Source organism: Xyrauchen texanus, chromosome 40 (assembly GCF_025860055.1).
Source record: "Xyrauchen texanus isolate HMW12.3.18 chromosome 40, RBS_HiC_50CHRs, whole genome shotgun sequence".
NCBI lineage: Eukaryota > Metazoa > Chordata > Actinopteri > Cypriniformes > Catostomidae > Xyrauchen > Xyrauchen texanus.
In genome coordinates this window covers 11460622-11488140 of record NC_068315.1, presented here as the reverse complement: position 1 = coordinate 11488140, position 27519 = coordinate 11460622, and the positions used below count along the sequence as shown (strand labels likewise).

The following is a 27519-nucleotide window of genomic DNA, read 5'->3' as shown; positions in this document are numbered from 1 at the left end:
GAAAAGTAAAAATAAAAAACATTTGACAACAAAAGAACTTACAGCGTCATAAGAGTTGGAAAGGAAATTATCTAAAATTTTGGCACGGGAAATCTGTACATGAATCTACAGTCCGGCAGAGATGACTGTGCATTAGAAAAAAAAAAAAAAAAAGCTGCAGACGAAATTGAACTACTGAAGACATAGAACCCACTGTCCCCATTTCAAGTTTCCTTTTCACCTATTGTAAAATGGCTTATAGATATGTTTCTAGAAATAAAGTTGTGCATACGTCTGTTCATTTTTTTGTTTTTGTTTTTTTTAAGATTTTTTTGTTTTGAGAATCTACACTGTAGTTTGGGTGGAATCCTGGTTTTTAAAAATAATAATAATAATAATAAAATAAAATAAAAATCATGTCAAAACAATAAAAATAAATTTACTTCAAAACCTCCTTGTAAAAATTTATCATATATATATATATATATATATATATATATATATATATATATATATATATATATATATAGATAGATAGATAGATAGATAATGTTGCTTACATCAAGAAAAATGATATTTATACAATGTATTAAGAAAAACAAAAGGTTTAAAAAATGGGACAACATACAAGATACAACAAGCAATCTCTAAAGCAATAAATACTACTGGTCCTAGCGTTGTGACAATTTGTATTGAATATCCCAAACCCGCCCCACCCTACCACAAAACATCCCTCTAATCGAGTCCACCCACCCCAAACCAAGTCAAACTCCCTCCCCTGGTAAACAATGACAAAAGAAAAATATACAGACAACGCAATGGAACAAAGTATATTAACACAGTAATCCCCGCATATTTCTGTAGATTTAAACAAGAACAAGTGACATCACAATTAAAAGTTGTTCCTCATTTGGAGAGGTGTTTCCACGGTCCTCGTGCCCACTGAGTTTTGGACAGTTGTAAATTGACTGGTTCACAAGCTCGTATTTAATACAAATAATGAAGGAGAACCAACTCTATGAGAAAAGGGCTTTCTGAATCCACACCTACTTTGTATATATGTCTTTAAACATGTCTATGCAAAATTACATAACAATTATGAATTTTCTGTTGTACAGTTGAAAAGAAAGCAAAAAACAAAATAAAAATTCATAAAAAATTTGGCAGATTCACAAAGCTATACTCTACAACTTAGTGTATTTTATTATCAATATTTAATCATAATAATTTCATTTATTTTAGATAATGACAGGTCAAATATTGACCAATGAACTTTGATAAAAAATGAACAAATTTTCAAAGCCATATCACACAGAAAAACAATTGAATTGAAACACATATAAAAAAAAGAGACTGAAGACACACGACAAAGAAAGCAGGTTTAAAAAAAAAAAACGAAGCTAGTCTATTGACTTGGTTACGAGCGAAAGGGGTTGTGTTGGGCTGGACAGTAGAGAATGGGAATGACATGCCGATGTGAGCCTGGAGGAGGCGGAGCCTGTGGGTCGAGATGACGACATGTCTGAGGGATCCAACGAGCCGTTGTGTGCCGGGCCGGATGTTTTACCAGTCCCGGAGTTGTCCAACAGAACTGAAGGTGGAGGCGGAGCCATGGAGAGGTGTTGGTGTTGGGAGGACGAGAGCAGGGGGGGTGGTTTCATAGTCAGTGAGAGAGGTTGCATTTGTTCAGTCTGTGGTTTGGACTCATTCGAGGATGGGGAGGGAGAGACCACGGAGGGGGAGGATGGGGGGGACTCTAGTAAGCTTCCGTCCGAAGAGGGAGGACTGGCACAGCTGCCTTCACCTTGAATGTAGCGAATGCACTTCTTTTTTCTCCTAAAACATATAAAAAAACATCTTGTTTAACCTCTCTCTATTTCGGTTTGCACACCAGAGCTTTAACGTCCATTTAAATGCACCTGAACATCACATGACTAAGTTTAGGACACCCATGCTGATCTCAATATCAACTTTTCTTGGACCAACTTTAGACTCTGCATGAAAATGGACGCTAGAGCTGAACAACAAAGCCCAAAGGACAAAATAGGATCAGAGCAGTCTCGCTCTTACAAAGTGTCACATAACTGTACAGTACATGCAGAAGACAGTACAGAAGATGAACAGACAGACAGGCAGGTGCCAAAGAGAGGAGGAGGATGAAGAGGGAGATGAAGAATATCTAAACCCGATGTCACCGTAGGACATGTTCAAAGAGGTGAGGCCTACATCTCTCTTTGTTTCCCTTCAGAACTCCAAACAAAGAACTCCATCCCGGTTTTCGCAAACCACGAGGGGATCCATCCGGTTTACACATCAGCTTGAATTATTTCACAACTCTTTCTCCCTTCTTTTTTCCTGTCTTTTTCTTTGCATTCCTTGAGGGGAAGTTCAGATGCTGGGGTAAGAGGTTACAGAGGAAGCGCTACTCTCAGCTTGCCCCTAAGACATGTGTGTGAGTGCTCTGCACAGAGGTCGCGTTGCCATGTTTGCATTTCTGCTCGGGTCAGGACCCTCCCTCGTCTGCTACGCCTACGGCCAGCCATTCCAGCCAGCTACATCGGCAAAACCACACCAGCGCCAAGCCAGCACGCCGTGAGGAAGGGGTAGAGAATGAGACAGAGTGAAAGAAAGAAAGAGAAAAAAACTCAATGTACCTTGCCCTACCTGACCTGACCAACCTCCCCATTCCTCCCCAAAAACTGTCTTTATCCTGCCTAAAGGGCAAGCTCAGTGATGCAGCCAAGGCTAACTCCAAAAGAGAAAAGAAAGAGAGCAACAAATACACAGAAAGGAATAAAGGCAATTAAATCAAAGACAGGGGGAGCTATAGAGTTGCAGGAGTTGGAACTTGGTAAATTAACCACAAACATATATATATATATATATATATATATATATATATATATATATATATATATATATATATATATATATATATATATATTTTTTTTGTTGTGGTTTTGTAAGAAAATAGAATCCAGGTAAGGATTGTTTCTTAAGTTATACCCCTGCCTGCTCTTATGCGTGTTGGTTTCAGACCAAAGTGCGAGTGAGAGAGGCAGAGAGACAGGGAGAAAGAGACATCCAGAGAGACAGGCAAGGAGGTAGGTTAAGACTATGATGAAGAAAAAATGACCGGAATCAAAAAAAGAGGAGAATCTTGTCAACTCTGTACAGTGGGCATACAGAACTTAAGATATATATAGTCTACTGTAGGGGTCTGAACAGAATAGACTTAAGTACAGAGAAGAAATGGCACTTCAGGGTCAAAGATGGGTGAATAGAGAAGATGAGGCTTGGAGATGTGTTAGCTTGATATGTATTTCATCTTTCTGCTATTGTACTCCGTGTTTTACAGGGTGGTATAGCTACAAAAATAAATACATTAAAAATACTTTGTGCAAAGGTTGGTAATGGATTGGTTGGTAGTGGATTGAGGGGCAGTTCTGTCTGCCAAGGTGCTAACTGCCTGTCAAACAGCGGCAAATAAGTTAATATCCATTTTTTAAGAGCCATATTGATTCTAAGTATCTCCCTATGTTCTTTATTGATTTATAGGACTCCAAGGGAATTTTACCAGATGCATCTTTCAGGAAGCAGAGCTGAGTGGGGTCTTTTAACCTTCTAGCTCCCTAAATCAAGATGCAATTACCACCGTTTCACAGCCAAAAAATGCACAGGCTGTTGCTCTACATGAGAAGAGGTGCTGATGAGAGAAACTCCCGCTCAAAAACACTACCTTAAAAACTCCATAATAAACAGTACTTGAGCACTAAATGCAAGTAAACAACACTGGCTGGCTTGCCAGTAATTTTCTTTAGGAATTGCAACGTAATGCATGGTTTAAATCACAATGTAAGAACGACAGCTTGAACCCTTTTTTTTCTCTCTCTTATTAAATCGGTCAAAAGCAATGTGAGCAAATCAAATCAAATATATTTAAACTTCTTTATTCTACTCAAGAACATATTGTTATGTTGTAGTTATAGTTACTTCTGTGCATCTTCTCTTAACTTTTAACCATCAGAATTTTAAGGAACTATGAAACTACAATGTTTTTTTTTCTTCTATAACTTCATGTGGCAATAAATGTCTTTTGTTGTGAATTTCAGAAAACCACAAAAAGATTTATTTCTAGACTACTATGGATAATGAAACCAGTGGAAACAAGGGGACACAGTGGGCCAAGTAGATATGGACCAGGCATAAACAAACAGTGGACTATCACAACAAAACAGTGCAATGTCTGATGTCCGCGATGAGGGAAGGGTGAGGAAAGAGTGCACAGCATGACACAGAAAAGGGTATTACTTAGCAGAAACAAATACCTACCATCAACATATTCCCAATTCAAAGACTGCTTGTATTAGAACAGAAAGACAAGAGGTTGGGACTGAATATAGGGTTATAAGAGAGAAGTGGAGAAGGAAGAAGAAGGGGAGAAAAAAAAGAGAGAGGTGTGATGAGATGACATCACCCCAACCCTATCCTTCATACAACAAGTGGCTACATCACACAAATCTTATAGAAGTGACCAGGAACGAACAGTACACAAAAGCAGGTAAGTTCCTTGGACTGTTAAATAGTAATACTATGACGTATACTTGAGATAAAAGAATATATATATATATCACACACACACACACACACACACAAAGTGGAAGTCAGAAGTTTGCATACACCTTAGACAAATATATTTACACTCAGTAACATTTAATCATAGCAAATATTCCCTGTCTTAGGTCAGTTAGGATCACTACTTTATTTTAAGACTGTGAAATGTCAGAATAATAGTAGAGAGAATGATTTATTTCAGCTTTTATATCTTTCATCACATTCTCAGTGGATCAGAAGTTTACATACTCTTTGTTAGTATTTGGTAGCATTGCCTTTAAATTGATTAACTTGGGTCAGACGTTTTGGGTAGCCTTCCACAAGCTTCTCACAATAAGTTGCTGAAATTTTGGCCGATTCCTCCAGACAGAATTGGTGTAATTGAGTCAGATTTGTAGGCCTCTTTGCTCTCACAAACTTTTTCTGTTCTGCCCACTAATGTTCTATCCGACTAAGGTCAAGGCTTTGTGATGACTACTCCAATACCTTGACTTTGTTGTCCTTAAGCCATTTTGCCACAACTTTGGAGTTATAATTGGGGTCATTGTTCATTTGGAAGACCTATTTGTGACCAAGCTTTAACTTCCATACTGATGTCTTGAGATGTTGCTTCAATATATCCACATAATTTTCCTTCCTCATGATGCCATCTATTTAGCAGCAAAAGCACACCTCCTGCAGCAAAGCACCCCCACAACATGATGCTGTCACCCCCATGCTTCACTGTTGGGATGGTGTTCTTCGGCTTGCAAGCCTCCCCCTTTTTCCTCCAAACATAACGATGGTCATTATGGCCAAACAGTTACATTTTTGTTACATTAGACCAGAGGACAGAGGATCTGTGTACCCATGTGTACTTGCAAACTGTAGTCTGTTTTTTTATGGCTGTTTTGGAGAAGTGGCTTCTTCCTGGCTGAGCAGCCTTTCGGTTTATGCTGATATAGGATTTGTTTTACTGTGGATGCACGTCTACCTGTTTCCTCCAGGATCTTCACAAGGTCCATTGCTGTTGTTCTGGGATTGATTTCCACTTTTTGCATCAAACTACATTCATCTCCAGGAGACAGAATGCATCTCCTTCCTGAGTGGTATTATGGCTGCGTGGTCCCATGGTGTTTAAACTTGCATACTAATGTTTGTACAGATGAACATTGTACCTTCAGGCATTTGGAAATTGCATCCAAGGATAAACCAGACTTGTTGAGGTCCACAATTTTTTCTGAGGTTCTTTTGATTTTCCCATGATGTCAAGCAAAGAGGCACTGAGTTTGAAGGTAGGCCTTAAAATACATCCACAGGTACACCTCCAATTCAGTACACCTCCTATCAGAAGCTAATTGGCTAATTGTCTAAAGGCTTGATATCATCTTCTGGAATTTTCCAAGCTGCTTAAAGGCACAGTTAACTTAGTGTATGTAAACTTCTGACCCACTGAAATTGTGATATAGTGTAAAAGTGAGACAATCTGTCTGTAAACAATTGTTGGAAAAATGACTTGTGTCATGCACAAAGTAAACGTCCTAAACGACTTAAAGTTTGCTAATATGAAGTCTGTGGAGTGGTTAAAAAATGAGTTTTAACGACTTCAACCTAATAATACGTAAACTTCTGACTTCAACTGTGTATATATATATATATATACAAACACACACACAATATTTATTTTATATAAATACAAAATCTTTAATTGAAAAAGTGTATGCTTGACTGGAAGTAATACGTTTTGTTACATAATTTTCTGCTCATGGATCCCTGTTCCTCTCTCTACAAGAAGTGTTATTATAAGTCAGAAAGCAATACAAGTAAGCAGGAAGTCTTTGTAAACATAGAAACTTGGAAAATTGGAGGAAAACAATCCAGAGAAAGTGTCGAGAGAAGGGAAACTGATTTTTGTAATCTGATAATCATCATCATTATCTATACGTTCTCCCCAAGAGTGGGGCTGGGAATATACCTGCAGGGTTTGCACCATAAACCCAGCTGGTCAAGCCCGAACAAGGCACGACACTTCTTAGGGGTATTTGCATCTGTTATCCATAGAGGAACATAAAAACACAACAAAGAAAGAACAAAACGCACATGTCATTGGACACAAAAAGACATGGGGCTAGAGCAAAGGATTCAGCTATGGACATTGGTACCATGCCTCCCAAATAACTTACCATGGATCGGCCCATCTCAACCCTCCTGGCCACGCCCCCTTAAATAGTGGGAATTAAATCCCACTCTTTAACCCACCTATTTTCATTTTTTATGAAAAGTAGTACATTATAAACTCGTTGTGTGAACTAATAGAAACTTGCACCCATGAAAGCAGTGACTGCATGAAATGCCATCATCTTAATACATTTATAGCAGTAGTTCACCCAAAAATGAAAATTGTCATAATTTGTTATCCTTTTTGCAAAATCCATGTTTTTTCTTCTTCTGTGGAACAACAAAATATTTTAGAGCAGAATGTCCAAGCTGCCCTTTTCCATACAATGAAAACAAATGGTGACCATAGGGCTGTAAAGCAAGATTTTTAGTAAATAATGACTCAAATATAAAGTAGCACACAAGTGTTATTTTTATGATTTTGTGTTTTTGGAGCTTCATGGTGCCTGGTGCCCACCCATTTTCATTGTATGGAACAGAACAGCTTGAAAATTGTGCTAAAATCTCCTCTGTTGTTCCACGGAAGAAAGAAATTAATACAGGTTTGGAACATTATAAAGGCTGTTCAATTTTGGGTGAACTATCCCTTTAAACATTTGTGCACACACTCACACAAAAAATGAAAAAGACATCCCTTGAAAATGAAAAAGTAAATTCGCCCCACCCAGTGGAGGAAAAAAACTATCCCCTAGATTTGCAAAAGCAGCTGATTTGCAGAGGAAGGCGTGGTGTCGAGAGAATGCGAGGTTGAGAGAGACAGAAAAAGAGGGAGGAGGTACCAACGAGAGAGTTCCCCAGCTTTCACCTGCTCTAGCACACCTGCCAGCACACCAGATACACACCTGCATGGGCCACACCAGTTATTCTGCTGGTCAAGCCCGAAGCGTGCACGACACTTCTTTGGGGCGCTCAGATCTGAAGCAATGAAGAGGAGAAGAGGAAGCCAGCGCAGAGAAGAGATGAAATCAGAAAAGAGAGCGAAAAGAAAGATAAATTGAATTCAATGAATGTGAGGAACTCCATTAAAGACTCACTACTATACACTACTTTCCCCCCTAGAGATAAATGTAAATAATGGCAATTAGAGCTGCACAATTAATCAAAATCGTTGTATGGCTTTATGTGACTATTAAATATGTATTATATACATAATGAATCTGTATGCACTGCATGCTTTTATGTCAAAGGATGGCAGTCCTAAATTTTGGCTGTAAAAATTTAACATAAATTGGTGCAGTTTTGTAAACAGAAGCTGACAGGTTTTCTTCAATGATAATAACAACAATAATAACAATCAATACAATTTTACAATAAATAATGAAATGGGTTTTAAAAACATTGTGAAGTAAAAGTGGACTGATAATTTTTTTTTCATCATTCATTTGATAAATTATGACATCCTCAGATACAAAGGAGTCCTTTTTGTTCTTTTGGTTTTAATCTTTAAGCAAAGGCAACATGTGATGTTCAATCACAATTCAAATCACAATTGCAATATTTGCCAAAATATTCACAATATGAATATTTCTGACCAAATCGTGCAGCCCTAATGGCAATCATTTGTGCAGTATGCCTTTACAGTTTGGACTGCCATATTTTACCATAATTTGTTAGTTATACAAACATTAAATCAATCAAATTAAATTCAAACACAGGCCAACAAATATGAAAGTAAATGAATAATAGAAATAAGTAGAACAGCACACAATACAAGCTTTTAATAACCAAGGCTCAATATGAATAAGAATTAATGCTTGTTTGTTAAAAGCGAGTAGGATGCAGCAGGTATGGGTACACATCTGCAGTTCTAGGCTGTTAACTAGCTGTTCTAGGCTTGAGAAGGAGATAGGGATAGATTGTTAAGGTAGTAGCAGTAGCTGGGAGGAGCTATAGGAGTGAGGCAGAGGATTAGTTTATGCCAGGGAAACATTACATATCTTCATATGCCAGGCCCACATTCATCCACCTTTCACACTGGTTCATCCACCTGAGCACTAGCCAAGTAAAGGGGTGGCGAGTGTGTGAGGAGGGTGAAGGGAGGCCGTTTGTGGAGCAGACCAAGCTTAGAGGAGACAGGGCAGAGCCCGCACTCATGCTAGGGGAAAGGAGATACAGGGGCAGCTACTGAAGACAGTAGATTAAGGAGGTTTACCCTGGTAACACAATCTCTGGTTATTTTTAGCATAAAGAAATTCTTTGGAACAGTAGTCTTTCCTATAAATATACTGCAGCTGCATGCTTTGAGTGTACCAAATTGGGAACTTTTTACATAATAATGGATGGCTTTTAACATAGAAGCATCATATATTATAAAATTAAGTGTATGATGAAAATGGAGCAAAGGAAACAACTGAAAAGAAGTCAGCATACTTGGAGCAAAAATAGAGCAATTTATTATTATTATTATTATTAAGAGAATTGGCAAATAAAAAAAGATATATGAAGCAAATATGAACATTATTATAATATAATTTGTATACTGCACAAAACAGATAAATAAATGCATAAAGAACCAAAAAAGGGGAAAAAAGCAAGTTAGTAATTTAAGACTCAAAATGACATTAGCACCTGTAATCGGAGGGAGTGAAAGGCAAGGGTTTGGAAAATATTCTCTGTGCTCTGGAAAAAAAAGAACAAGATACAGAGGCCTTCAAAAGGGGTTTCATGATGGAGAGAGACCGCAAATACATTACTCTGCATTCTTTCTGGACAATACCTCACAATATAGAGAATCAATGATAATCATAAGGAAGCAGAACGGCAAAGTGAATCAAATCAATGTAATCAGCAAACCTCCTTAATGAGTGGGTGAAATGTCAAAATATGCATTTCTTATATATTGTTACTACTTATAAAGACATAAAAAGCATGCAGCAGGCACAGCCCAAAGTTACGACCACATAAGAGACACATCAGGCACAGTTCAATGGCATGACACAAGCATGGAGGCTGGCATAATTCTTGCATTCAGTCACAAGGGTGATAAACTCTCACACTCTCAAAACATACATATCACAGTATGATAAATGCTGGAGGGGGGCAGCTGGTAGGAGGGGAGGAGTGGGGTGGGTCATGCATATTCAATGTTATTAATGCTCAACATTGGGTAAGGGGAGAGAAGGGGGATAACAAGCAGTCTATCGTGTAAATATTGCATTGGGTAGCATAGCTATATACAAAATGAGGCAGGCACAAAAAAAGATGAGAAAAAAAGGCTGGACTTTCATCTCTGAGATGTCACACTTGTGACAGATGATGGGTCTGCTCTAATATGAGAGATAATTGCAGCTCACTTACCATTGCCCTCTCCTGCCTGCTTTTCCCTTTTTCTCTTCTTCTTTTTCCCCTGATAGTTACCCGCCAGAAAGAGAGAAATAGACAGGAACCTTAGTTATTATATTGCAGAAAAGATCGAGACATGAAATGAACAAGAGAGCCCAATGTTTTTCACAGATTTATTTATTCATGTTACAGCCTGAAGGTTTGAATTGCCACTGCAGGACACAACAGAACTTTCCCTATCTTCCCCCTCATCCTGTTTCTCTCCTTTTGTTTATTCCTTCTGTTTCTCTTTGCTGCTTAGTTCTCCTTTTATTGTGAAACGACTGGAAGCTCTTGAGGTTTCTTTGAGCGAGTCTGTTTAAAAGGGGTGAGAATAGAGTAAGAAAACTTGCATCTGTCCTCATTGAAATTAGTGCATCTTTACGGCTACATTTCCGCTAGATGCACTTGTGACCACTGATTGTATCGAGGCCAAGGTCTGGACAACAATTAAAGTAAGCAGCTTCAACGAGACAAAATAAGGCCAAGGCAATTTTTCTGGTAAATATATTTGTACCAAAAATTCAATTACTGATTTAATGCCAACCGAACAGCATCTATTGATTTTTTATATAACAATAGAACGAGGCTCTTTCACCAAGTAGCGCTCTCTAAAATATAGATATATAAGTCTTCATCCCTGTTTCCACACTAGTGGTCAGACTCCAAGGAGAGTTGACAGACTGGGCGGTGGGGCTGTTTGTCAGACATGAGGCGCGAACGCTCTGCTCCAACGAAACAGTAAACGGTACGCTCGTTCCCCATTTCTGGCGCTGGAGAGAGATGTCCTCTTTCATCAAAGCTACAAGGCGTTTAGGCCCTGTGGTTATTTAATTACTCTGATCTGAGCTTGCCTTTCTCTTTTTAGGTGAACCAGTGGAATACTAATGAAAGCAGAGGAAAATCACAGACTGGGAGAAAAAAACAGATCCATCTGAGCTGGGAAAAAGTGTGCCTATGGTAGAAAGAGCTATAGAAGATCTGCACTGCACTAGTCTGGGAGGACCATCAGAGGCCAGTGTGCTTTAGGAACTTCCATACAATACTGTTAAGACAGTTTGGTTGCTATTGGGAAAATTTACACTAATGCATTTGCCAGACACTTGTATTACAGATTTTTACAGAGCATTGTGTATTATCTGAGAATCAAATCCATAATCTTGGGATTGCTAGCGTTATGCTCTACTAGTTGAGCTACAAGAACACTAGATCTAGATGGCCTTATATCATTATTTGACCACTGAGAAAGGGAAAACAGCTTCACTACAAAATGTCTTACAGCATTCCCTGGGAATCTAACCCATAACCTTGCCATTGCTAGCACTATGCTGGTTAAGCTACAGCACCACCAGATCTAGTTATCCCTATGCCATTATGTGATCCCTGGGGAAGGAATGAGGAATTGTTACATGTTGAAAACTTAAAAACTTACATAGTTGTCTCGTGCTGACCATCCGGGGTAGAGCTGCATGTGAAGCTGTCGTTCTTTCCTGGCTAGCTCATAGTATTTGGCCTGCTCCTCTCGCGAAAGAGCGTGCCACTGCAAACAGAAGCACACATCCATCCATCACCACAGTGGTGGTCACAGAGGATAAGACCACTGATATTTTAGGCTCAAGTGACATGGAAGTGTTTCCATGAGCGGTCAAACCACCATGTTCAAATTTCCCCTTCCCCTGTTGTTTGCCATTACACTTTTACTCAATAACAACATTGAGCAAGATTACAATTATACAGAAATAGAAAGGTGAAATAGCACTGCTTTTCCACCACCGACAACACTGCAATCTGTGGTCTTGGTAGCTGAAACAGGCTGCTACATCATGCTGTGGCCTATGGAGTGTATACTCACCCTTCGGCCTAAGATCTGGTTGATAGCTGCGCTTTCTTTTAGTGTGCACTCAGCCACCACTTTGGCTCTCATTTCCTTCATGTAAAGCATGAACGCGTTCAGAGGCTTCTTTATGTGTGGCTGCTTCTTTTTGTCATCCTCCTTTTTCGCATCCTGATGTTTCCTGTGAAAGGGAGACAATGGACCTTAAGTTTTCCAGCTAGACCAGCGCCAAACCAGCACTCACCAGCGTAAAAGATCTTGGACCAGCGTATTAATCTATCCATATTAATTGATAGACTGACCAATCAGATGCAATCGGCAGACCAACTTGTGATGCTATTCTATTATTACTGAATCTTAGATATGAGTTTGTTTAAAAGTGACTTACGAGCTGTTGAGGGATCCGATGTCACTGTGAGAGGACTCTTGCTTGACGTTGGATGAGACGATGGCTGGGTGTGGGATCCCTGTAGTGTGCAAACTGTGATGGGGTGGTAACATGTGAGGAGGGAATCTGGAGGAGAGAAGACTGTGTAAATCGTCAGAGTGGACACGGGTGAAATGATGGATGGACACACACATACACACAGCAGAGCATTGATTATGAGCTAAAGACTTAAAACATCACAGTGGCTATAAAACTACAAGCAATAGTTACTCAATACAGCTCTGTTATGTGGAAGACAGGAAGAGACTGCAAATGACAAATCAAAGAGGAAGATCTAGAACTCACTCTTTGCCAGAGATATCAAAGACAACATGAAATGGCATTCGCAACGAATTTAGTTCCAAAATGTAACGTAATTCTAAGTGCAACAGAATATTCAGTGGGAAATAATGTAGGGCAGGACTTCATTTTATCCCCTGCGATTTGTTTGAAAATAGTGGGTTGTAATATTATTGGTTAAAAGTTTGTTCCCTGCCCACATGGACTTTATTACATCAGCAAATAAATAAAAATAAAAAAATACAATATATAAATTATTTAAAAGTAATTACATTTATATATATATATATATATATATATATATATATATATATATATATATATATATATATATATATATATATATATATAAAGGTTATGAAAACATTGCTACTACCATGCACAATAATACCACAGACATTTACTAAGTAAATAGGGCCAATTTTGATGTGATATTGTCTTAAAAATCCATCAAAATTTGATTTCATTATTAAAAGTTACAAAAAAAGTTATTGGTTAATATTTTTCACAGCCCTCAAAGCAGTGGTTACATCAAAAACAATAATAAAATAAATAAATGCATAAAAAGTGTTTTAGAGGTAGAGAAATTGAAAGTAGTTAATTTTGATAAAAGATTATGAAAATATATATTTTTTCTTTAGAATAACATGAAATCAGACAGACACATTAATTAAATTGAAAGGTAAATTGAGGTAAATTTTCATTTTATGTTGTCTTTAACATCTTAGTTCATCATTTGCCTTGATTTACATCAGCATCCCTCTGATTTAAAAAACATTTTTTGTATGGTCTTTTTTAGACAATTTTGAGTGGTAATTTTCTTCTCATGTATTTGGCATTTACTGATTATTTTCCTTTGTTTTATTCTTCTAATATATTTAGCGTTCCTAAAAGAATATATCATTTTATCCCCAAGTATTGTGCAAAGATCTGTAGGAAAATGTTTGATTTCTGTGCCTATGTGTTGTGTGTAGACTGTCCTAGCAGTGCATGGCCAAATCTGGGAGCGAGAATGCGGGATGATGAAAAACAAAATAAGAGAATAGAAGGAATACATTTTTTTTCTTTCTTTTTTTCAAACAGCTCATTATCTGCTTGAGTGTGGCTATATGGCTTGGAGCCAGAATATAATGATGAGCGTAAACTCACAAGGAACAACTATTTTCTGTTGGAGCCTCTCTCTGGGGACTGTTTCCCCCCAATCTCTTTTCTCCACTATCCTCTTCTACCTTTATCCCTGACACATTTGTGTTTGTGCCATGTCATCCAGGCCACTGCCCTCCCGTCTGTTCTACCGAGGGGGGACCAGCGATGTGGCTGCAGTGGCGTAATCATTAGCCCCATCTTTCTTCCTCTCTCCCCCTTCACTTCTTTCTGTCCTTGCATACATAACATTTCCTCTTGTTCCAATGTCCAATTTTTCCCCCTTACTGTCCCATCAGTGCCAGTGTGCTACTATTTCCATAGCGAGGCCCTGGTTATGGTTTAAACATGATGGCCATCTCTTTGAAGCATGGGTATCATTTCACTCATCAGCACGTAGCAGAGTCTGCCACCAATTTAGCCCCACTGAGGGATGCGTGAGAATAGAGAGGCTCCTGCAGGGGCCAATGTCTCAATCTTCTTCCTCACCAACTGGGTGTCAGTGAGTGCCATTTAATTGCCAATCGGAGCGATGGCCTTAGCGCCTGTTTAATGTATAATGACCCCGCCAGTGTGCTCGCTCTTTCTGTCTTTCTCTTCCTCTTTCAAAAAAGAAGGGATGAGAGTGGAGGTGCAGATGGAGGAACATATCAAAGGACAGGCACGGGCAGGGGGCAAGGGGCCTACACTTCCTTCCCTTGTCACCCGGGACGGGTGCTACACCTGTATGGCTCGAGCCCCATTATCAAAATAATGTAGCTCATTTGCCAGATCCAAGTCTGTGCTCTGAAATGTATTTTTTAGGAGGCTGAAGTCTCTACATGAAGCCTCGTGTGCTAACGGCATAATAAATGGCAGCAGACAGGGCCATCACATTCTTTCTGAGCCAAAGACTTTAAGGCTGCCTGGAGTCAACAACCACTTCCTAAGCAAATAGGACAAAGCAATAGCTTCCTTTCCCTTCTTTGCCTCTCACCCTTGATTTTTTTTTACAGAAAAACCATAAACACAATTAATGCAATCTTTTCCTGGTGCTCATTATTTTTCACAGAAGGCTGGTGACAGCACAGTCGAACGGCCAGCGAGATCACGCTGCTTGTTTTGACACAAACATGCTAAAGCACCGTACCTCCGCAGAGACACAAGACCACCACTTATTAATCTATGCTAATTCAATTACAGATTATCAAAACGCATTAGCTCTTCCCTAGCACATCACCAATCCCCCTAGCCCCCATTCAGTAGATTCAATTAGCCTGCACTGGAAATAGGATGATCACAATATAAAGGCCTCATTAGAACACAATCAGCTGTCACTTAAATGATGGTCCAGTGCTGGAGCAGCAGAGGCTGCAGACCTGCACAGCTGCCTAACAGTAGAGAAGGCGGAATTGGCTCATTCCAGGCCTTGAGAGTGCACCTCTATAAGGCTGAGACCACAAAACACTCACAGTAAAAGCTGTCGGAGTCAAATGTGGGAGGCCATATGTGGTTTTAGTGCAGGCTGTTATTAAAAATGGATCTTCAAGGGTTAAGACCAGATGCAAAGACCCTCTGTGTGCAGAGAAGCAGCAAATGTAGTCTGATCTTTGCTGCAGGGCTAAATATAGTTATAGAACTGTTATGTTTGGCCTGTCCATAAAAATGAGTGCCAATTAAAATGTTGGTGTTAACCTGCTGGTTTGAGATCTCTGGAGATGTTTAACACAGACCGGGACCTTCTCTTTTTCTCCCAAACATACTGAAGCCCAAGCCAGGATTTAAGACCCTGCTGGAAAATTCTGTTTAAGTTGGTAGCTGTGTTTTGGAACATGGTAGTTGGTTTCTAACTTGCCCATGCTGCTAAACCATTTTGGACCAGCAACAAACCAGTTACCAGCTGGACATACAAACTTATAATGGTCAAGCTGGCTTTTGGAACATGGGAGCAGGATGACAAACCAATGACTAGCTTGGACCAGATGAAATTGGACTGGAATTTAATTTTCCAGAAGGGCAGAATCTCACCCTCCCTGTTCCTTTCTCCTTTTCTTGCTCCCCGACTCACATTTATCCATCAATGTCCTCTGGTTTTAGCTCACCAGGCCTCCAGAGCTGCTTTTCCAATCATGTTGCAATTAAACAGGAGTTTGTCCCTGTCTGGAGACTCAGACTGGGCTTGAGCATGTCTCCATTTCTAGAAACTATAAACCAGACCTGCCTCTGTGCCTCCCTGGCTAGTCTCACCACCATCATCTTTATATTCATCATCATTGTAAGAAGAGTAACGTATGCTTGAGGCAAATGGGGGAAGGGCTGAGTGAATGCAGAAGGAGGTGACCACCATATGAAAATGTTTGCTTCTGTTGCAACTCTCTTTTGTGTTTGAATGACATAAAAGCACACAACAGCAGAAAAAGATTTGTCATCTACAGCAAACACCTTCCACTTCTCACAAAACAGAAACAAGAATTGATCACAAGGGAGCAATCATATTGACAGTAAAAAAAAACATGCGCTCTTCCACACACATCCCACAATTCCCCCAACACACAGCCATTAGTGCTCCATTAGAGTCCAAATGGGCACTTGAAATCGACCCCAGTGGGTTGCACAAAGCTCTTGCTCAGAGTCAAACACGAGCCCCCCAAATTTGGACTGCGAACAGTCCTTTACGATTTTTGGTTGTCAGATTGTACAACATGACGTGAGACTTTGCGTAAAAATCAAGGCAGACTGTATGATATAAACCCTTTGGTCATGACTGACAGTGCTGACAGGGTGATTTTTTTCAGTTGATTAAAGAAATCTGTATGATTTTCCCAAGATTTAGGCTCAAATTGTGGCTGAAATCACACATTGTGCACTTTTACAGAGATTCATTGTATTCCGTATGTGACCAAGGTTTAACCACAGCCAAGACATTTACAGTCATCTCATCTTTCACCATTCAACATGGGTAAACGTTCTTCAGGGGCCTCATTATATAATGATAACAATAATTAATATTTGAATATATTGCAGATCGCTGGGGACGGTCTTTTTGAACACTGAGGCAAGAGCTGTTTCTCCTTAAGGGAGAAGTTTGTACTGGGTTTGACATGCTCGCAAATCACACTTGCATTCTACGTGAGTCCGCTGTCCCAAAGCTCAACTCACCTTGACATGGATGCATTGACAGTGAGGGCAGTCTGGTAGGGGTGCCTGAAACCTCCCGTTGTGATTGGGTAAACTGGTTGACCTTGCCTAGGAAAAGAAGAAAGGAGGAGAGGTAAAGGAAGGGATGAAAAAAAGAAGAAAGAACTCGCTATGCAGACAGCTTTATTCTCATTTGATCAGAACAAAAATCTAGGGGATTGCAGAGCGCACATCAAAGGCAAGCAAACTCTGAACAATTTGAATGCCACAAATCTGATAGGAATGGCTAATTCAATTTCATAACCCCACGTTTGGTGTCGATGGGGGCCCCTCTCCCTGAGCTGAAACTAGGTGTTTTGTTGTGCTAATTAAAGACGAAGCACCGGCCCCTTTAATGGAGCCATCACGCTAATTGAGGTCTACACATCCAAAGACAAACAATAATGAATGTAAATTTATACCAAAATAAAGTGCAGAAAATCAAAGGGCCGTGGCTGCGCTCGGGGCCTCTCTCGGTATTTAGATCACGGTGAGAAAACATTAAATTAACAGAGCTTAATTTGTAGCCTTTTGTCATATTAACAAGTGTTGACAAGAGTTACCAAGGGAGAGCCCCCGTGTGGAATTGTGGGTAAAATACTGGCAATCACAGTTCATTACTCTAATTTGACAATACAGAGACATGCAAAATAGCATTTGCTACAAAGATTTAGCATTTAGGTATGAAGAAAGCCATTGGTGCATTGCTGTGGGCCCCAGCAGTGCAATTCCTGAATATATCAACTGGAAAGAGTTTAAGAGTTAGCCATTGTGCTATACTGTGCCCTAGTCTTTAACAACGTCTTAAAACCACTCTTAAAGAGGCCCACAGCAAGTATAGTGGACCTGGTAAACATAACATACAATGACACTGCAACATAAGGCAGGGTAAAAATATAAATTTTCCACTTAATTTCCACTTACTGATGCCTTCCCAGATGTGTGAATTCTTGCTTCAGCAGAACACAAACCAATATTTTTAGAGTAATATCTCAGCTCTGTAGGTCCATACAATGCAAGTGAATGGTGACCAGAACTTTGAAGTTAGCATAAAGGTAATCCATAAGACTAAGTTGTTTTTTTGGTGAGAGCAGGCCAAAATGTAACTCCTGCGGTCTCTAGACATGATTTCAAGCTTGCTGATAATCATGATTGCCAAGGAGTACGGTGAAAAAGGAGTTACATTTTGGTCTGTTCTCACTCCAAACCAACCTGATCACTTAGGAATACACTGATTTAAATACTGGAGATTGATGGATTATGTTTACGCTGCTTTTTGGAGTTTCAAAGGCCTGGACATCATTCACTTTACCTACACTATTACCTACAAATCTTTGTTTGTGTTCTGCAGAAGAAAGAATGTCATACACAGATTAAATGGCAGAAGGGTGAGTAAATGATGAGATAATTAATATTTTTGTGTGAACTAACCCTTTAAAGTTTACTTCAGTTTTGGTTTTGATGATTATTGTATAACCCTGTTAAATAAACAGCAACTGAAGGCCACAGTTTGGGCTGTTGCTATTATTATTATTATTATTATTTTTTTTTTTAAATCAATAAAAATTCTCATAATATACCAAATGAGATGGTCCCCTGTATAATTCACATACAGAATTACATTCAAATTGTGAAAGCTGTATTGTTACCAAACCATGATTTAACATATGCTTAAAAGAAGTCTTCAGCATTAAAACTACTTTTTAAATGTACAAATGTCCTTTGAAATATCTATCTATATATATTTGTTTTAATATATACTCGGTTCCCAAACTTTTGTTCAGTGAATCTTTGATTAGTGGTTGAGGATTCAATTTCAATTTTTAATTTTTTTTATATAGACTTATTTGCTACTAAATCTTTCAAATGACTCATTACAAAGAAGGTCTTCAATGACCATGTACATGTACCCTATATATCATGTTACATATAAATAACATTTTACAATAGCACAAAAATCACTAACATCTTATCAGATTAAGAGTAATATGAGTCACACAGATAAATAAAAGAAGAGGAATAAAATTGGGCTACTTACTGTGGTACTAACCATCCTAGCGGATGGGGGATCTGGCCTACAGTGCCAGTTGAAAGGGGGTAGTAAGGGGATATATCTTGAGGATGTGGAGGCCTTGGGATTCCTGCAAGAGAAATAGACAAAATGCAAAGAAAAGGAAAAGAGAAATGATTGAATAGTGTAAAAAAACGCTTCTGCTCTTGTCCTGACACAGAAATTCCCTGATGAATTTTAAGTGTTAAATTTATCCTTTGTGAGATACACAACTGAACAAAGTCAACATCAGAGGGAGGTGGGTAGAGCGAGAGGGAGGAGGCTGAGCTCACATGCTTACTTTTAAATCACACATTCTGATCAAAGCTTGTGGAGGCAGCCGCGATGTTGTATGGCACACGGCGGAGAGCAGAAAAAAGCCCTGTCACATTTGTCTATTGAATCAGAGGATTAACAACGGGCGATAATTGAGGTTCACAAGTCAACAACACAAACACTGTGGCACGTGTTATGGGAGACTGACATATTGGCAGAGCATTTATGTTTGAGTGCAGAAACAATCACAACATTGGTTTTAGAGTTTAACAGCCAATTAACTTTTACCAACAATTTGCCTGACAGGGTTGAAGGTCTAAAAATAAATAAAAAAAGTCAAACATTTAAAAGGTACTCAAAAAAGGGCATTTTTAACATGACTATCGCCTTCAGGAAAGCTTCTTGCAATTTTGCTCAGTCTCCAGTTGATACCATTTTACATTGCAATCTACAAAAAGTTCACAAGAAATGTAAGATGCCTAAAGCAGAGTCTAAATATTCTGCCCAATACTGCTGGCTAATGTTTGCCACACAGAATGAACAAAACAATGCCCCCACAGCACACTGGCACTGCGAAAACTAGTCTTCATACAATTTGTTAGTGTTGGGTTCGAGTCCAGCTTAGCCGAGTCAGAGTCTTTAAACAATCGAGTCTGAGTCCAAAAGGGACCGTGTCCATAACAGGCCGAGTCCGAGTCAAGTCTGAATGAATCTGAATTAAAATTGTAACTGTAAACTCAACATCAATATTTTAAGCTTATTTTAACCATCACATTAGTTTAATAAGTAGCATATTTGATTTTGTCTCGATATAGTCAACATTTTCACTTAAAAATGGCTTGCGCGGTAACGTGAATCGGATAAATAATTTGCAGAGTTGGGAACGTACTTTTAAGTGTACTTACGTTATTGATGTTTCTGGATGAGAGTGGCAAAGCATGGGGGTGAGCTCTATCGCGCGCACACACATACAGCATGGGCTCTCAAGCGAGAGAGAGAAAGTCCTTTGAAAGAGTGCGTGCTGCCACACTCAGCCAGAATAATCACACGTAAGGACATATACGCGAGAAAACTGATGTGCAGTATCAAATACACAGAATGTCTGATAGTACTAACTGTAGAGAGCACATCATTATGAAGACAAAGCCAAATCCCAGACATTTAGAGGCAATTTTGAAAACCCTGGCCGGATGATTTTTTCAGGTCTGAAAAAGAGGAAAAGTCAGGGAAAAAGACGATGTATATCATCCTATATTTGTTTGCTTGTTTGTGTGTCATTGCATCACAAATGCCATGGAATCGGAGTCCTAAAGATTCAGAGTCAAGTCTGAGTAAGAAAATTCTCGGTGTCTGTGACAAGTCCAAGTCCATTAAAATTGGACTCATGACTTGGAATCGAGTCCGAACTCGAGTACACCAACTCTACAATTTGTTAATTAATTAAACTCTAAACTCAATTAAGCGACCCCATTAAGCAGCACATTAAACAATCTCTGAGCCCTTAAAGTGGCCCTTGTGATGAGGTCTGTTATGAGAGCGGAAAAAAAGCCCTAAAAAATCCACATTCAGTATTGCTTTGTAAAGTAGCTGTTGAGCTATACAGAGGTGCAGAGGACGAAATGCTTCTCTGTGCAACAAACCGATGCATCAACATACAACCAAAATAAAGCACCCAAGAATAATTATTTTAGTTTTGAGATGAAAATACAAGTTAATAGTCTGAGAGATACAGCATTAGCCTTCAAGTTGAGCTTGAACCTCGACAAGCTGAATGCTCATACAGTTTTCATCTTGGTTGGGAGAACTAGACTCCACTATTGTTCAATTTATATGTCATCAAAAGGGGGCAAGAAAGGAAATTCTTGATCTGTTCCAAAACCAAGTTAGTGCTCTAAAGAGGCAGCAATTTAAAGACATCATAGCCACACTGCAGCATAACATGTATGTTTCACTTATAAAGTAAAAAATATGGCAGACAAGGTGAGAGAAATGTTGATAATCAACTTCGAATCCATTTAAAACTAAAACGTATTGGTAAAAAAATTGTTCTGAGTAATTAAATATGGATTATTTTACCCAATATTTTGTGTGCCATGTAGTTTTTCTTATTAGAGTATTGTGTTGATAACTTAGCAACATGCTAACATCGCTCTATTCAAATCAATTGCGTGTTGAGTCTCCTAAGAATGCTATTTGTGTGATGTGCAAAATTGCTGCCTATATAGAGCATTCCAAATTGGAGGTAATGAGGTCCTATGATGGTTAGGATACAGTCTTAAAAGAAGGCTGCCTATGTAGGCTGTGTACAGCGAGGAAACAAATGTGAAGGTAGCCTTTATTTTGCTCTAGCTCTGGGATCCTGCAGTTAAGTAACAGAGGTGATGTCCTCCCCCCCCAATCCTCTCTCCCAAAAGTTAAGTGGCTCCCCAGTCTTAACATATCTCTGGTCAAAAGATCCACCTCAAAACACACACAAAAGGAGGGGAGCCACCTTGGCCAAGTGCCAAGACAAGTCAGAATCACTCTGATGCATCTTAACAGGTAGCTGTGAAATGCAGTAGTACAGCTCTTCCTTGTGAAGACCCCATGAAATGGCTTGAGAAGCACAGTTTTCTTTCATGTGTTTGTATATATTTCCTATTGAAACAGGATGTTTGGATGGGACATATCAAAGGGCTTTTTTTTTGTTAAACCGCAAATAGGCATTAATTATGTCACAGCAATGAACTGTGATTGGCTACTTGCTGGTCAGTGGCAGGTGGTATTAGAGGGAGGGACATTCTCATTCAAGAGAGAGCATTTGATTGTACAAAAATGTGTGCACTGCAAGTGTACGAGACAATATTTTGTATAACTTTAAATGCGTATATCTGTTAAAAGTTTAATTTGACAACGTTTAGGAGTAAACTAGCCATAAAACCACAAAACAACAATAGTATTTAATTGGTTCTATGTATAACTGTGCATTTGTGAGATCATGCACTGTAAAAGTGACAATGGTGCTAGTTAACCCAGCCTGATGGTTAGCCTTAGGTCTCGTTCTGGCTGTTTTGAAATTCATGAATGTAAAGGAAGGTGTGCGTGTACCTGTTTTGGGATCCACGTCTGCTTGTAGATGTGGAGGGGGGTTCCCAGGCGTGAAGTGCTCATTGCTGTAGGTAATCAGAGGTGTGAGCGGGTGCACATGGTGAGGGTGCTGTACCACAGGGACCTTATTAGACTGGCAAGAAAGAGAAAGAAAGGGAAGGGGGTGGAGGGAAAAACGGCATTAATATATGTTTGGGTGAATGCAGAAATACATTGGCGCCTTCATTTCAACTGTATCCATCACAACTGTACAAAATACGCCGCCATCATATAATCAAGACCATCCATTTACACCACAGGGCCATTCTCAGAATAGTGTGGTTTGTAATTAAAAACAGTTCCAAGATGTGTTATGACATGGGATATTGATTAAAACAGTCATTGGATACAAAGGAAAACTGTGTGCGCTGTTTCTCTGATTCAAAGCTGCACACAAAGCATCTTATTCACAATCAGAGAAACCGCCACGCAAACAAAATGACAGTCAATTCAAACATATTGCAGCCCATGCCCTCACTCCTCTGCCTTAACTCCCTTCCCTCGCCCCCTTTTTCTCTTGGTTACCCACATCTCATCCTCCCACCCCTTCCTCCCTCTTCTCTTCCTTCAGGGTCTGGTTTTGGTAAGGGTTTGCATTAAAGATAGGAAAGGAGCAGGGGGAGAGAAAATCCATTTCTGCATTTTGGTCAAATTGGTTTTAGCTATGTAATCTGCTCTTTGTGCTTTTAAGTGGCACAGGCCCCATTTTCAATTACCAAAGATTACAGCTAAGCAGAGGGGTGCTGAGGCACAGCCTGGCATTAGTGTATTCCCAGTACACGCGACCTAACCAGATTACTGCCGTGCTGTAGATTTGACAGGCTCTGCCACGGCCCTGCCCCACACACTTCCATGTTATTAATCTGCAGGATTCCGGTGCCCGCAGATGCTGCATAAATTGGAGTGAGCCGATCTGACTGACAGGAAGACATGCGCAAAAAAATGACACCCTGAGTTGTTTGGATGCATGCGAGGTTGCCCCATTGCTGACCTGCTATGAGTAAAACATGTCATCCGCATGTCTGATCGACAGCTGTGCATGTCCTGCAGCACGATAGAGGAAACGAAAAGGGCAGAGAGGGGCCACGGTCTCCATTTAAAGCATGCCAAATTAAATCCTGTCTCCAACTTCAGGCACTTGCAAAGTGGGTTGTGACAAGGCTCGGGCATTGTTAAAAACAATGGCTGTAAGCCGTTAGTACATGCTTTATAAAAGTGGAGACGAGCCATTCTTTTGTAGAGACTGAAATATTTCAGCTTTTAGAGTGGGGAGGATGAGCCCAGGTTGACTGGGGCCCTGGTCTGAGAGGTTGAAGTCTCCAACCTGGGCCCCTAGATGGAGATGAGAGAGAGAGAGAGAGAGAGAGAGATGCCACATTCAAAACTGGGGGCGTTCCACTCTGCCATATTCACTATGAAAAATTAATGAACTGAACAGGGTTGCTTGGGGGACGAAGGGGGCTCCGGGGACTTATTTGGGGCCCCTGAGATCAGAAAACAATTTAGAAAGAGCTGCAGAAAAGTTGGAAAGAAAGAGAAAGAGGGAGAGGAAAGATAACTTGTTAAAAAAAAGAAACCAAAAAAAAAACTTGTCATCAGAAAAACAGACGAGAATGATGACAGCTGCCAAACACAGCTGACGAGTTTGCCATTAAGGCAACAAGCCACCCCCATAACCTCCCCCTCAGTAATGATGTGAAAGAATGTTGTCAATTCTCCCTGTGCTGAAAGGCTTTAGTAGCCATTTAAATGAGTTCTTTTGTGCAGGGCCTCTCCATTGAGGGACAGCTCCAAATGGCTGTCCACTGCAGCCACATTCACCCAGAGACAAGCCAAATGATTTACATCACAGACACTGGGCCTAACAGACCCCCTTTCAAATGCCACACAGCCTCACAAATAATAGACAGTCATTCCGTTTATCTGGCTTCTGGGGAGCGCAGCACGCTATCGCTGCTCGCTACAATAGCATTTCAACTCGCTCTCCACCTGGTCAGCAAGGCCACAAGAATAAGAACATGTTGACTGGAATTAGCTTGGAATTTCACATTTCTGCTTGTATTATTCTCAAGTCATTTTGAAAAAAATCAGGCCTGACAAATGACTAAATGTGGACCCATGCTTCTAAATAAGAACATACCATTAGCATCTATTGTTTTTTCTTATATAATGCTAAATATAACTGCTAAGGACTAACCCTAACCCAAACCCCTAATGAAATGCTTTATTTGCATTTTTCTCTGAACAGAATCTCTGAATATCCAATATATCAATAAGAATGAGTTTTGGTCACTTATAAACTGCCTAAACAACACCTACTGTGTGTACACAGCTGGACAAAAATAACATAGATAGTCACCTTCAACACCATACAAAACACATTCTCCAAACAATTTCCCTTCTAAGTGCTATTCAAGTCCATTACGTCTTCAGTCTTAACAAACCCTTCACAATACATCTGGCTCTATTGACCCCATTGCTATTGTACTATGGCTTTAGCCTCTTCCTCCAGATATGGCTAATTGTCTCTAGCGACACAGGGGAGTGAGGAAGACCACCTACATAAACCAGCCTGTACCGAAGGACGACCGCATACTATTGGACGCTAACAATCGTGCTACCAAATCAGTGCTCTTTAAAACCCTACTTCTAAACAACTCATTGAGATTGGAGACATTGGGACACATGAAGGTCCAAGGAGACAAACAATAAACCCACACAAGGAACGCAAAGAGAATATGTGGGTGACTTTGTTTCTATTATCTGCAAAGAAAGCGGGCTACGTCCTGTTCAATTGTTCGCCAATACCTCCCACCAAAACGAGAGGTTGGAAAAATATAGAAATATCGCTATTTCGAGATATTTTTCCTTGTGATATTGTATCAATAATTGCAGGCCAAGTATCGATATTAGAATTAAAATCTTTTTATATTATGGTGATGGGAAACATTTTTCTCATTGCCAAATCGATTTAGAAATCAAATTCAGTCCCTTAGAAGGTGCAGTTATCTTGCTTTACGCATAATCACACACCGTTACTAAACTGTATTACAATTTTACAGTAATAACATTAACAGAGGTGTTCTGACAAAAAATGTTGTATCGTATTTTCATATTAAACTAAAGGTGAATTTCATATATCACCTTTAAGGTGAAAACTGCTATACTTTGTGTATTGAAACTTTTGTAATAAATAATGATTTAAAAGAGTTTAGGCTACTACCATATTCATAAATACTATAAATTATTTTTAGAAAGACTAGCTACATTGACCTAACCACAGAATTAAGGACCCATTATGGTCTTATACGCTTACAGCTTTGCATTTTACTGTTCATGGATTAGATATAAACTACCACTTGCACTGACCATCAAACGAGAGAAAATGCAAATACATTTGGGCTAGTTTATTATAATTTGAAGTTGTTTTAAAAGTTGTATATTACTGTGTTGTATTGTAATTATTTATTAAATGCAAATATAAAAAACATTTAAAAGGGGGAAACGAATGATTAATTACTTTTGAGTAACAAAAGCCTGACCGCACATTACTGATCTGGAAAAGGTAGTCTCATATGTAGCCTAATACATTAAATAATAATGTGAGTCAGTAAATATGTCAGTATAGCCACTGAGTGTTTGAGTAAGTATGTGGAAATGCACTCCCTCCTCTGTCCCCTGTCTGACCAATGAGATTGACAGTTTCTGCTTGGGGTCGTGACCCCCAGTGGTGGTCTCACAAAAGCCTGGGCTGTTTTAATGGAGACAGCATGGAGAGGCCTGTTTGTCTTAAGAGAGCATGTCACACTCGTTTTGATGCAGCGCCCATCAAGTCCTGTCCTTCACTCTCTCTTTCCCTCTCTCTTTCACAAACAAACTAATGAGCACACATACACAGCGGGGTTCAAAAGTTTGAGACTTCTATTAAAAATGCTTCTATTTTTCAATGTTTTCTCATTTAATTATTTATGTATTCGTTTTTTCATTACAAATTGTATGACGAGCATAGCAATTTGAGCAAAAAGTTGAATTTAATTTTTTTTTTTCCAAAAGTGAGTTTCAGTATTTCATAGTATTTCTTTAATAACACCATGTACACAAGCTGACATGGACTCTTCTTGTGTGAAAGTTGTTGATCCATCTTGTCCCAGCATAATTTAAGAATGTTCCAAAGATCATTATATGTGCTTTAATGGATACAACGAAATCTTGTATAGAGATAACTTGGTCAAAGTCACAAATTTGATTAGTGAATTAGAAATAGTTCAGAATCTTAAGTCTTCTTCATTTTATGAAAAAAAAAAAATATATATATAAGCAATCTTCTTCATTGCATGTCATTACCTTTTTAGTTTTAAATGTTTAAAAATCCAAAAACTTCATTTCCAGGATTAAATGGAAAATAAAATAATCTTAAAATAGAACCTCCATAATTTCAATGTGGACTCAGAATTTAGGACTTAACTGTATTATGATTAGCGTCTATGAGATCTAAAGTTTATCAGTTCTTTAGCTGCGTATCTGACAGTTTTTTTATTGTTTGAATCACATGAATACACTTTTATACATACAAGATTAACAAACGCTGTCATCCAAGTGAACAACTATCATGTAAATCTTACAAGACACAAATAATTAGCTTAGCTATATTTGTTTATCCAGTGGAAGAACTTTTAAAGGAGACAGAGAGAAAAACAAAACAAGAGGGCTGGACGAGGCTGGACAGCAGCAGGAAAAAGCTGTTGGTGCTGTATTTCCGCTTGGTGGAACCTTGCAGAGCAATTTAAAGACAAAATGTGAAGGTGGCGACCTTGTGGCCCCCCGAGGGACCGAGCGCTTCTCTCCGCTTTACGACATGATATGATGAGTTGTCACTAAAGCTTGTAAGCTCTAATGAGCTGTAGTGGGGCTGGGAGGTGGGAGACACACGGGGGGTGTGACATCCTCGTGATGGATAGAGCAGCTCTCAGGCCTGCAAAATTTTAGAGCAAGCAAAAAAAGCTGCCAAGGACTTGAACTCAAGAAGTGTACGTGCCAATGGCTCGCATCCAAGCATGGTGGACACAATGCAGAAAACAGCCACACTCTTATGTGTCTGCATGTTTATATATAGGAATGTTCAAATAAGCAAGAAAT

General features: G+C 39.2%; 1 protein-coding gene across 27 annotated transcripts in view; it reads right to left on the bottom strand.

Annotated features, from left to right (window-relative positions):
* Nucleotides 1-707: 707 nt before the first annotated feature.
* LOC127633274 (transcription factor 7-like 2) overlaps nt 708-27519 on the bottom strand; it is a 100882-nt gene continuing 74070 nt past the window's right edge. For 3 of the 27 annotated variants that reach the window (XM_052112262.1, XM_052112244.1, XM_052112253.1), the window contains 10 exons: nt 22345-22477; nt 18970-19072; nt 16914-17000; nt 12294-12419; nt 11924-12086; nt 11504-11611; nt 10048-10096; nt 9319-9369; nt 7593-7665; nt 708-1815 (listed from right to left, as the gene is read on the bottom strand). In XM_052112262.1, the coding sequence (XP_051968222.1) occupies nt 1380-1815; nt 7593-7665; nt 9319-9369; nt 10048-10096; nt 11504-11611; nt 11924-12086; nt 12294-12419; nt 16914-17000; nt 18970-19072; nt 22345-22477 (1329 nt within the window). In that variant the 3' untranslated portion in view covers nt 708-1379. Of the gene's footprint in view, nt 1816-4310; nt 4373-6547; nt 6621-7592; nt 7666-9318; nt 9370-10047; nt 10112-11503; nt 11612-11923; nt 12087-12293; nt 12435-16913; nt 17001-18969; nt 19073-22344; nt 22478-27519 lie in introns of those variants that run through there. The other 24 variants (XM_052112237.1, XM_052112252.1, XM_052112251.1 and 21 more) reach the window with 22 other exon arrangements.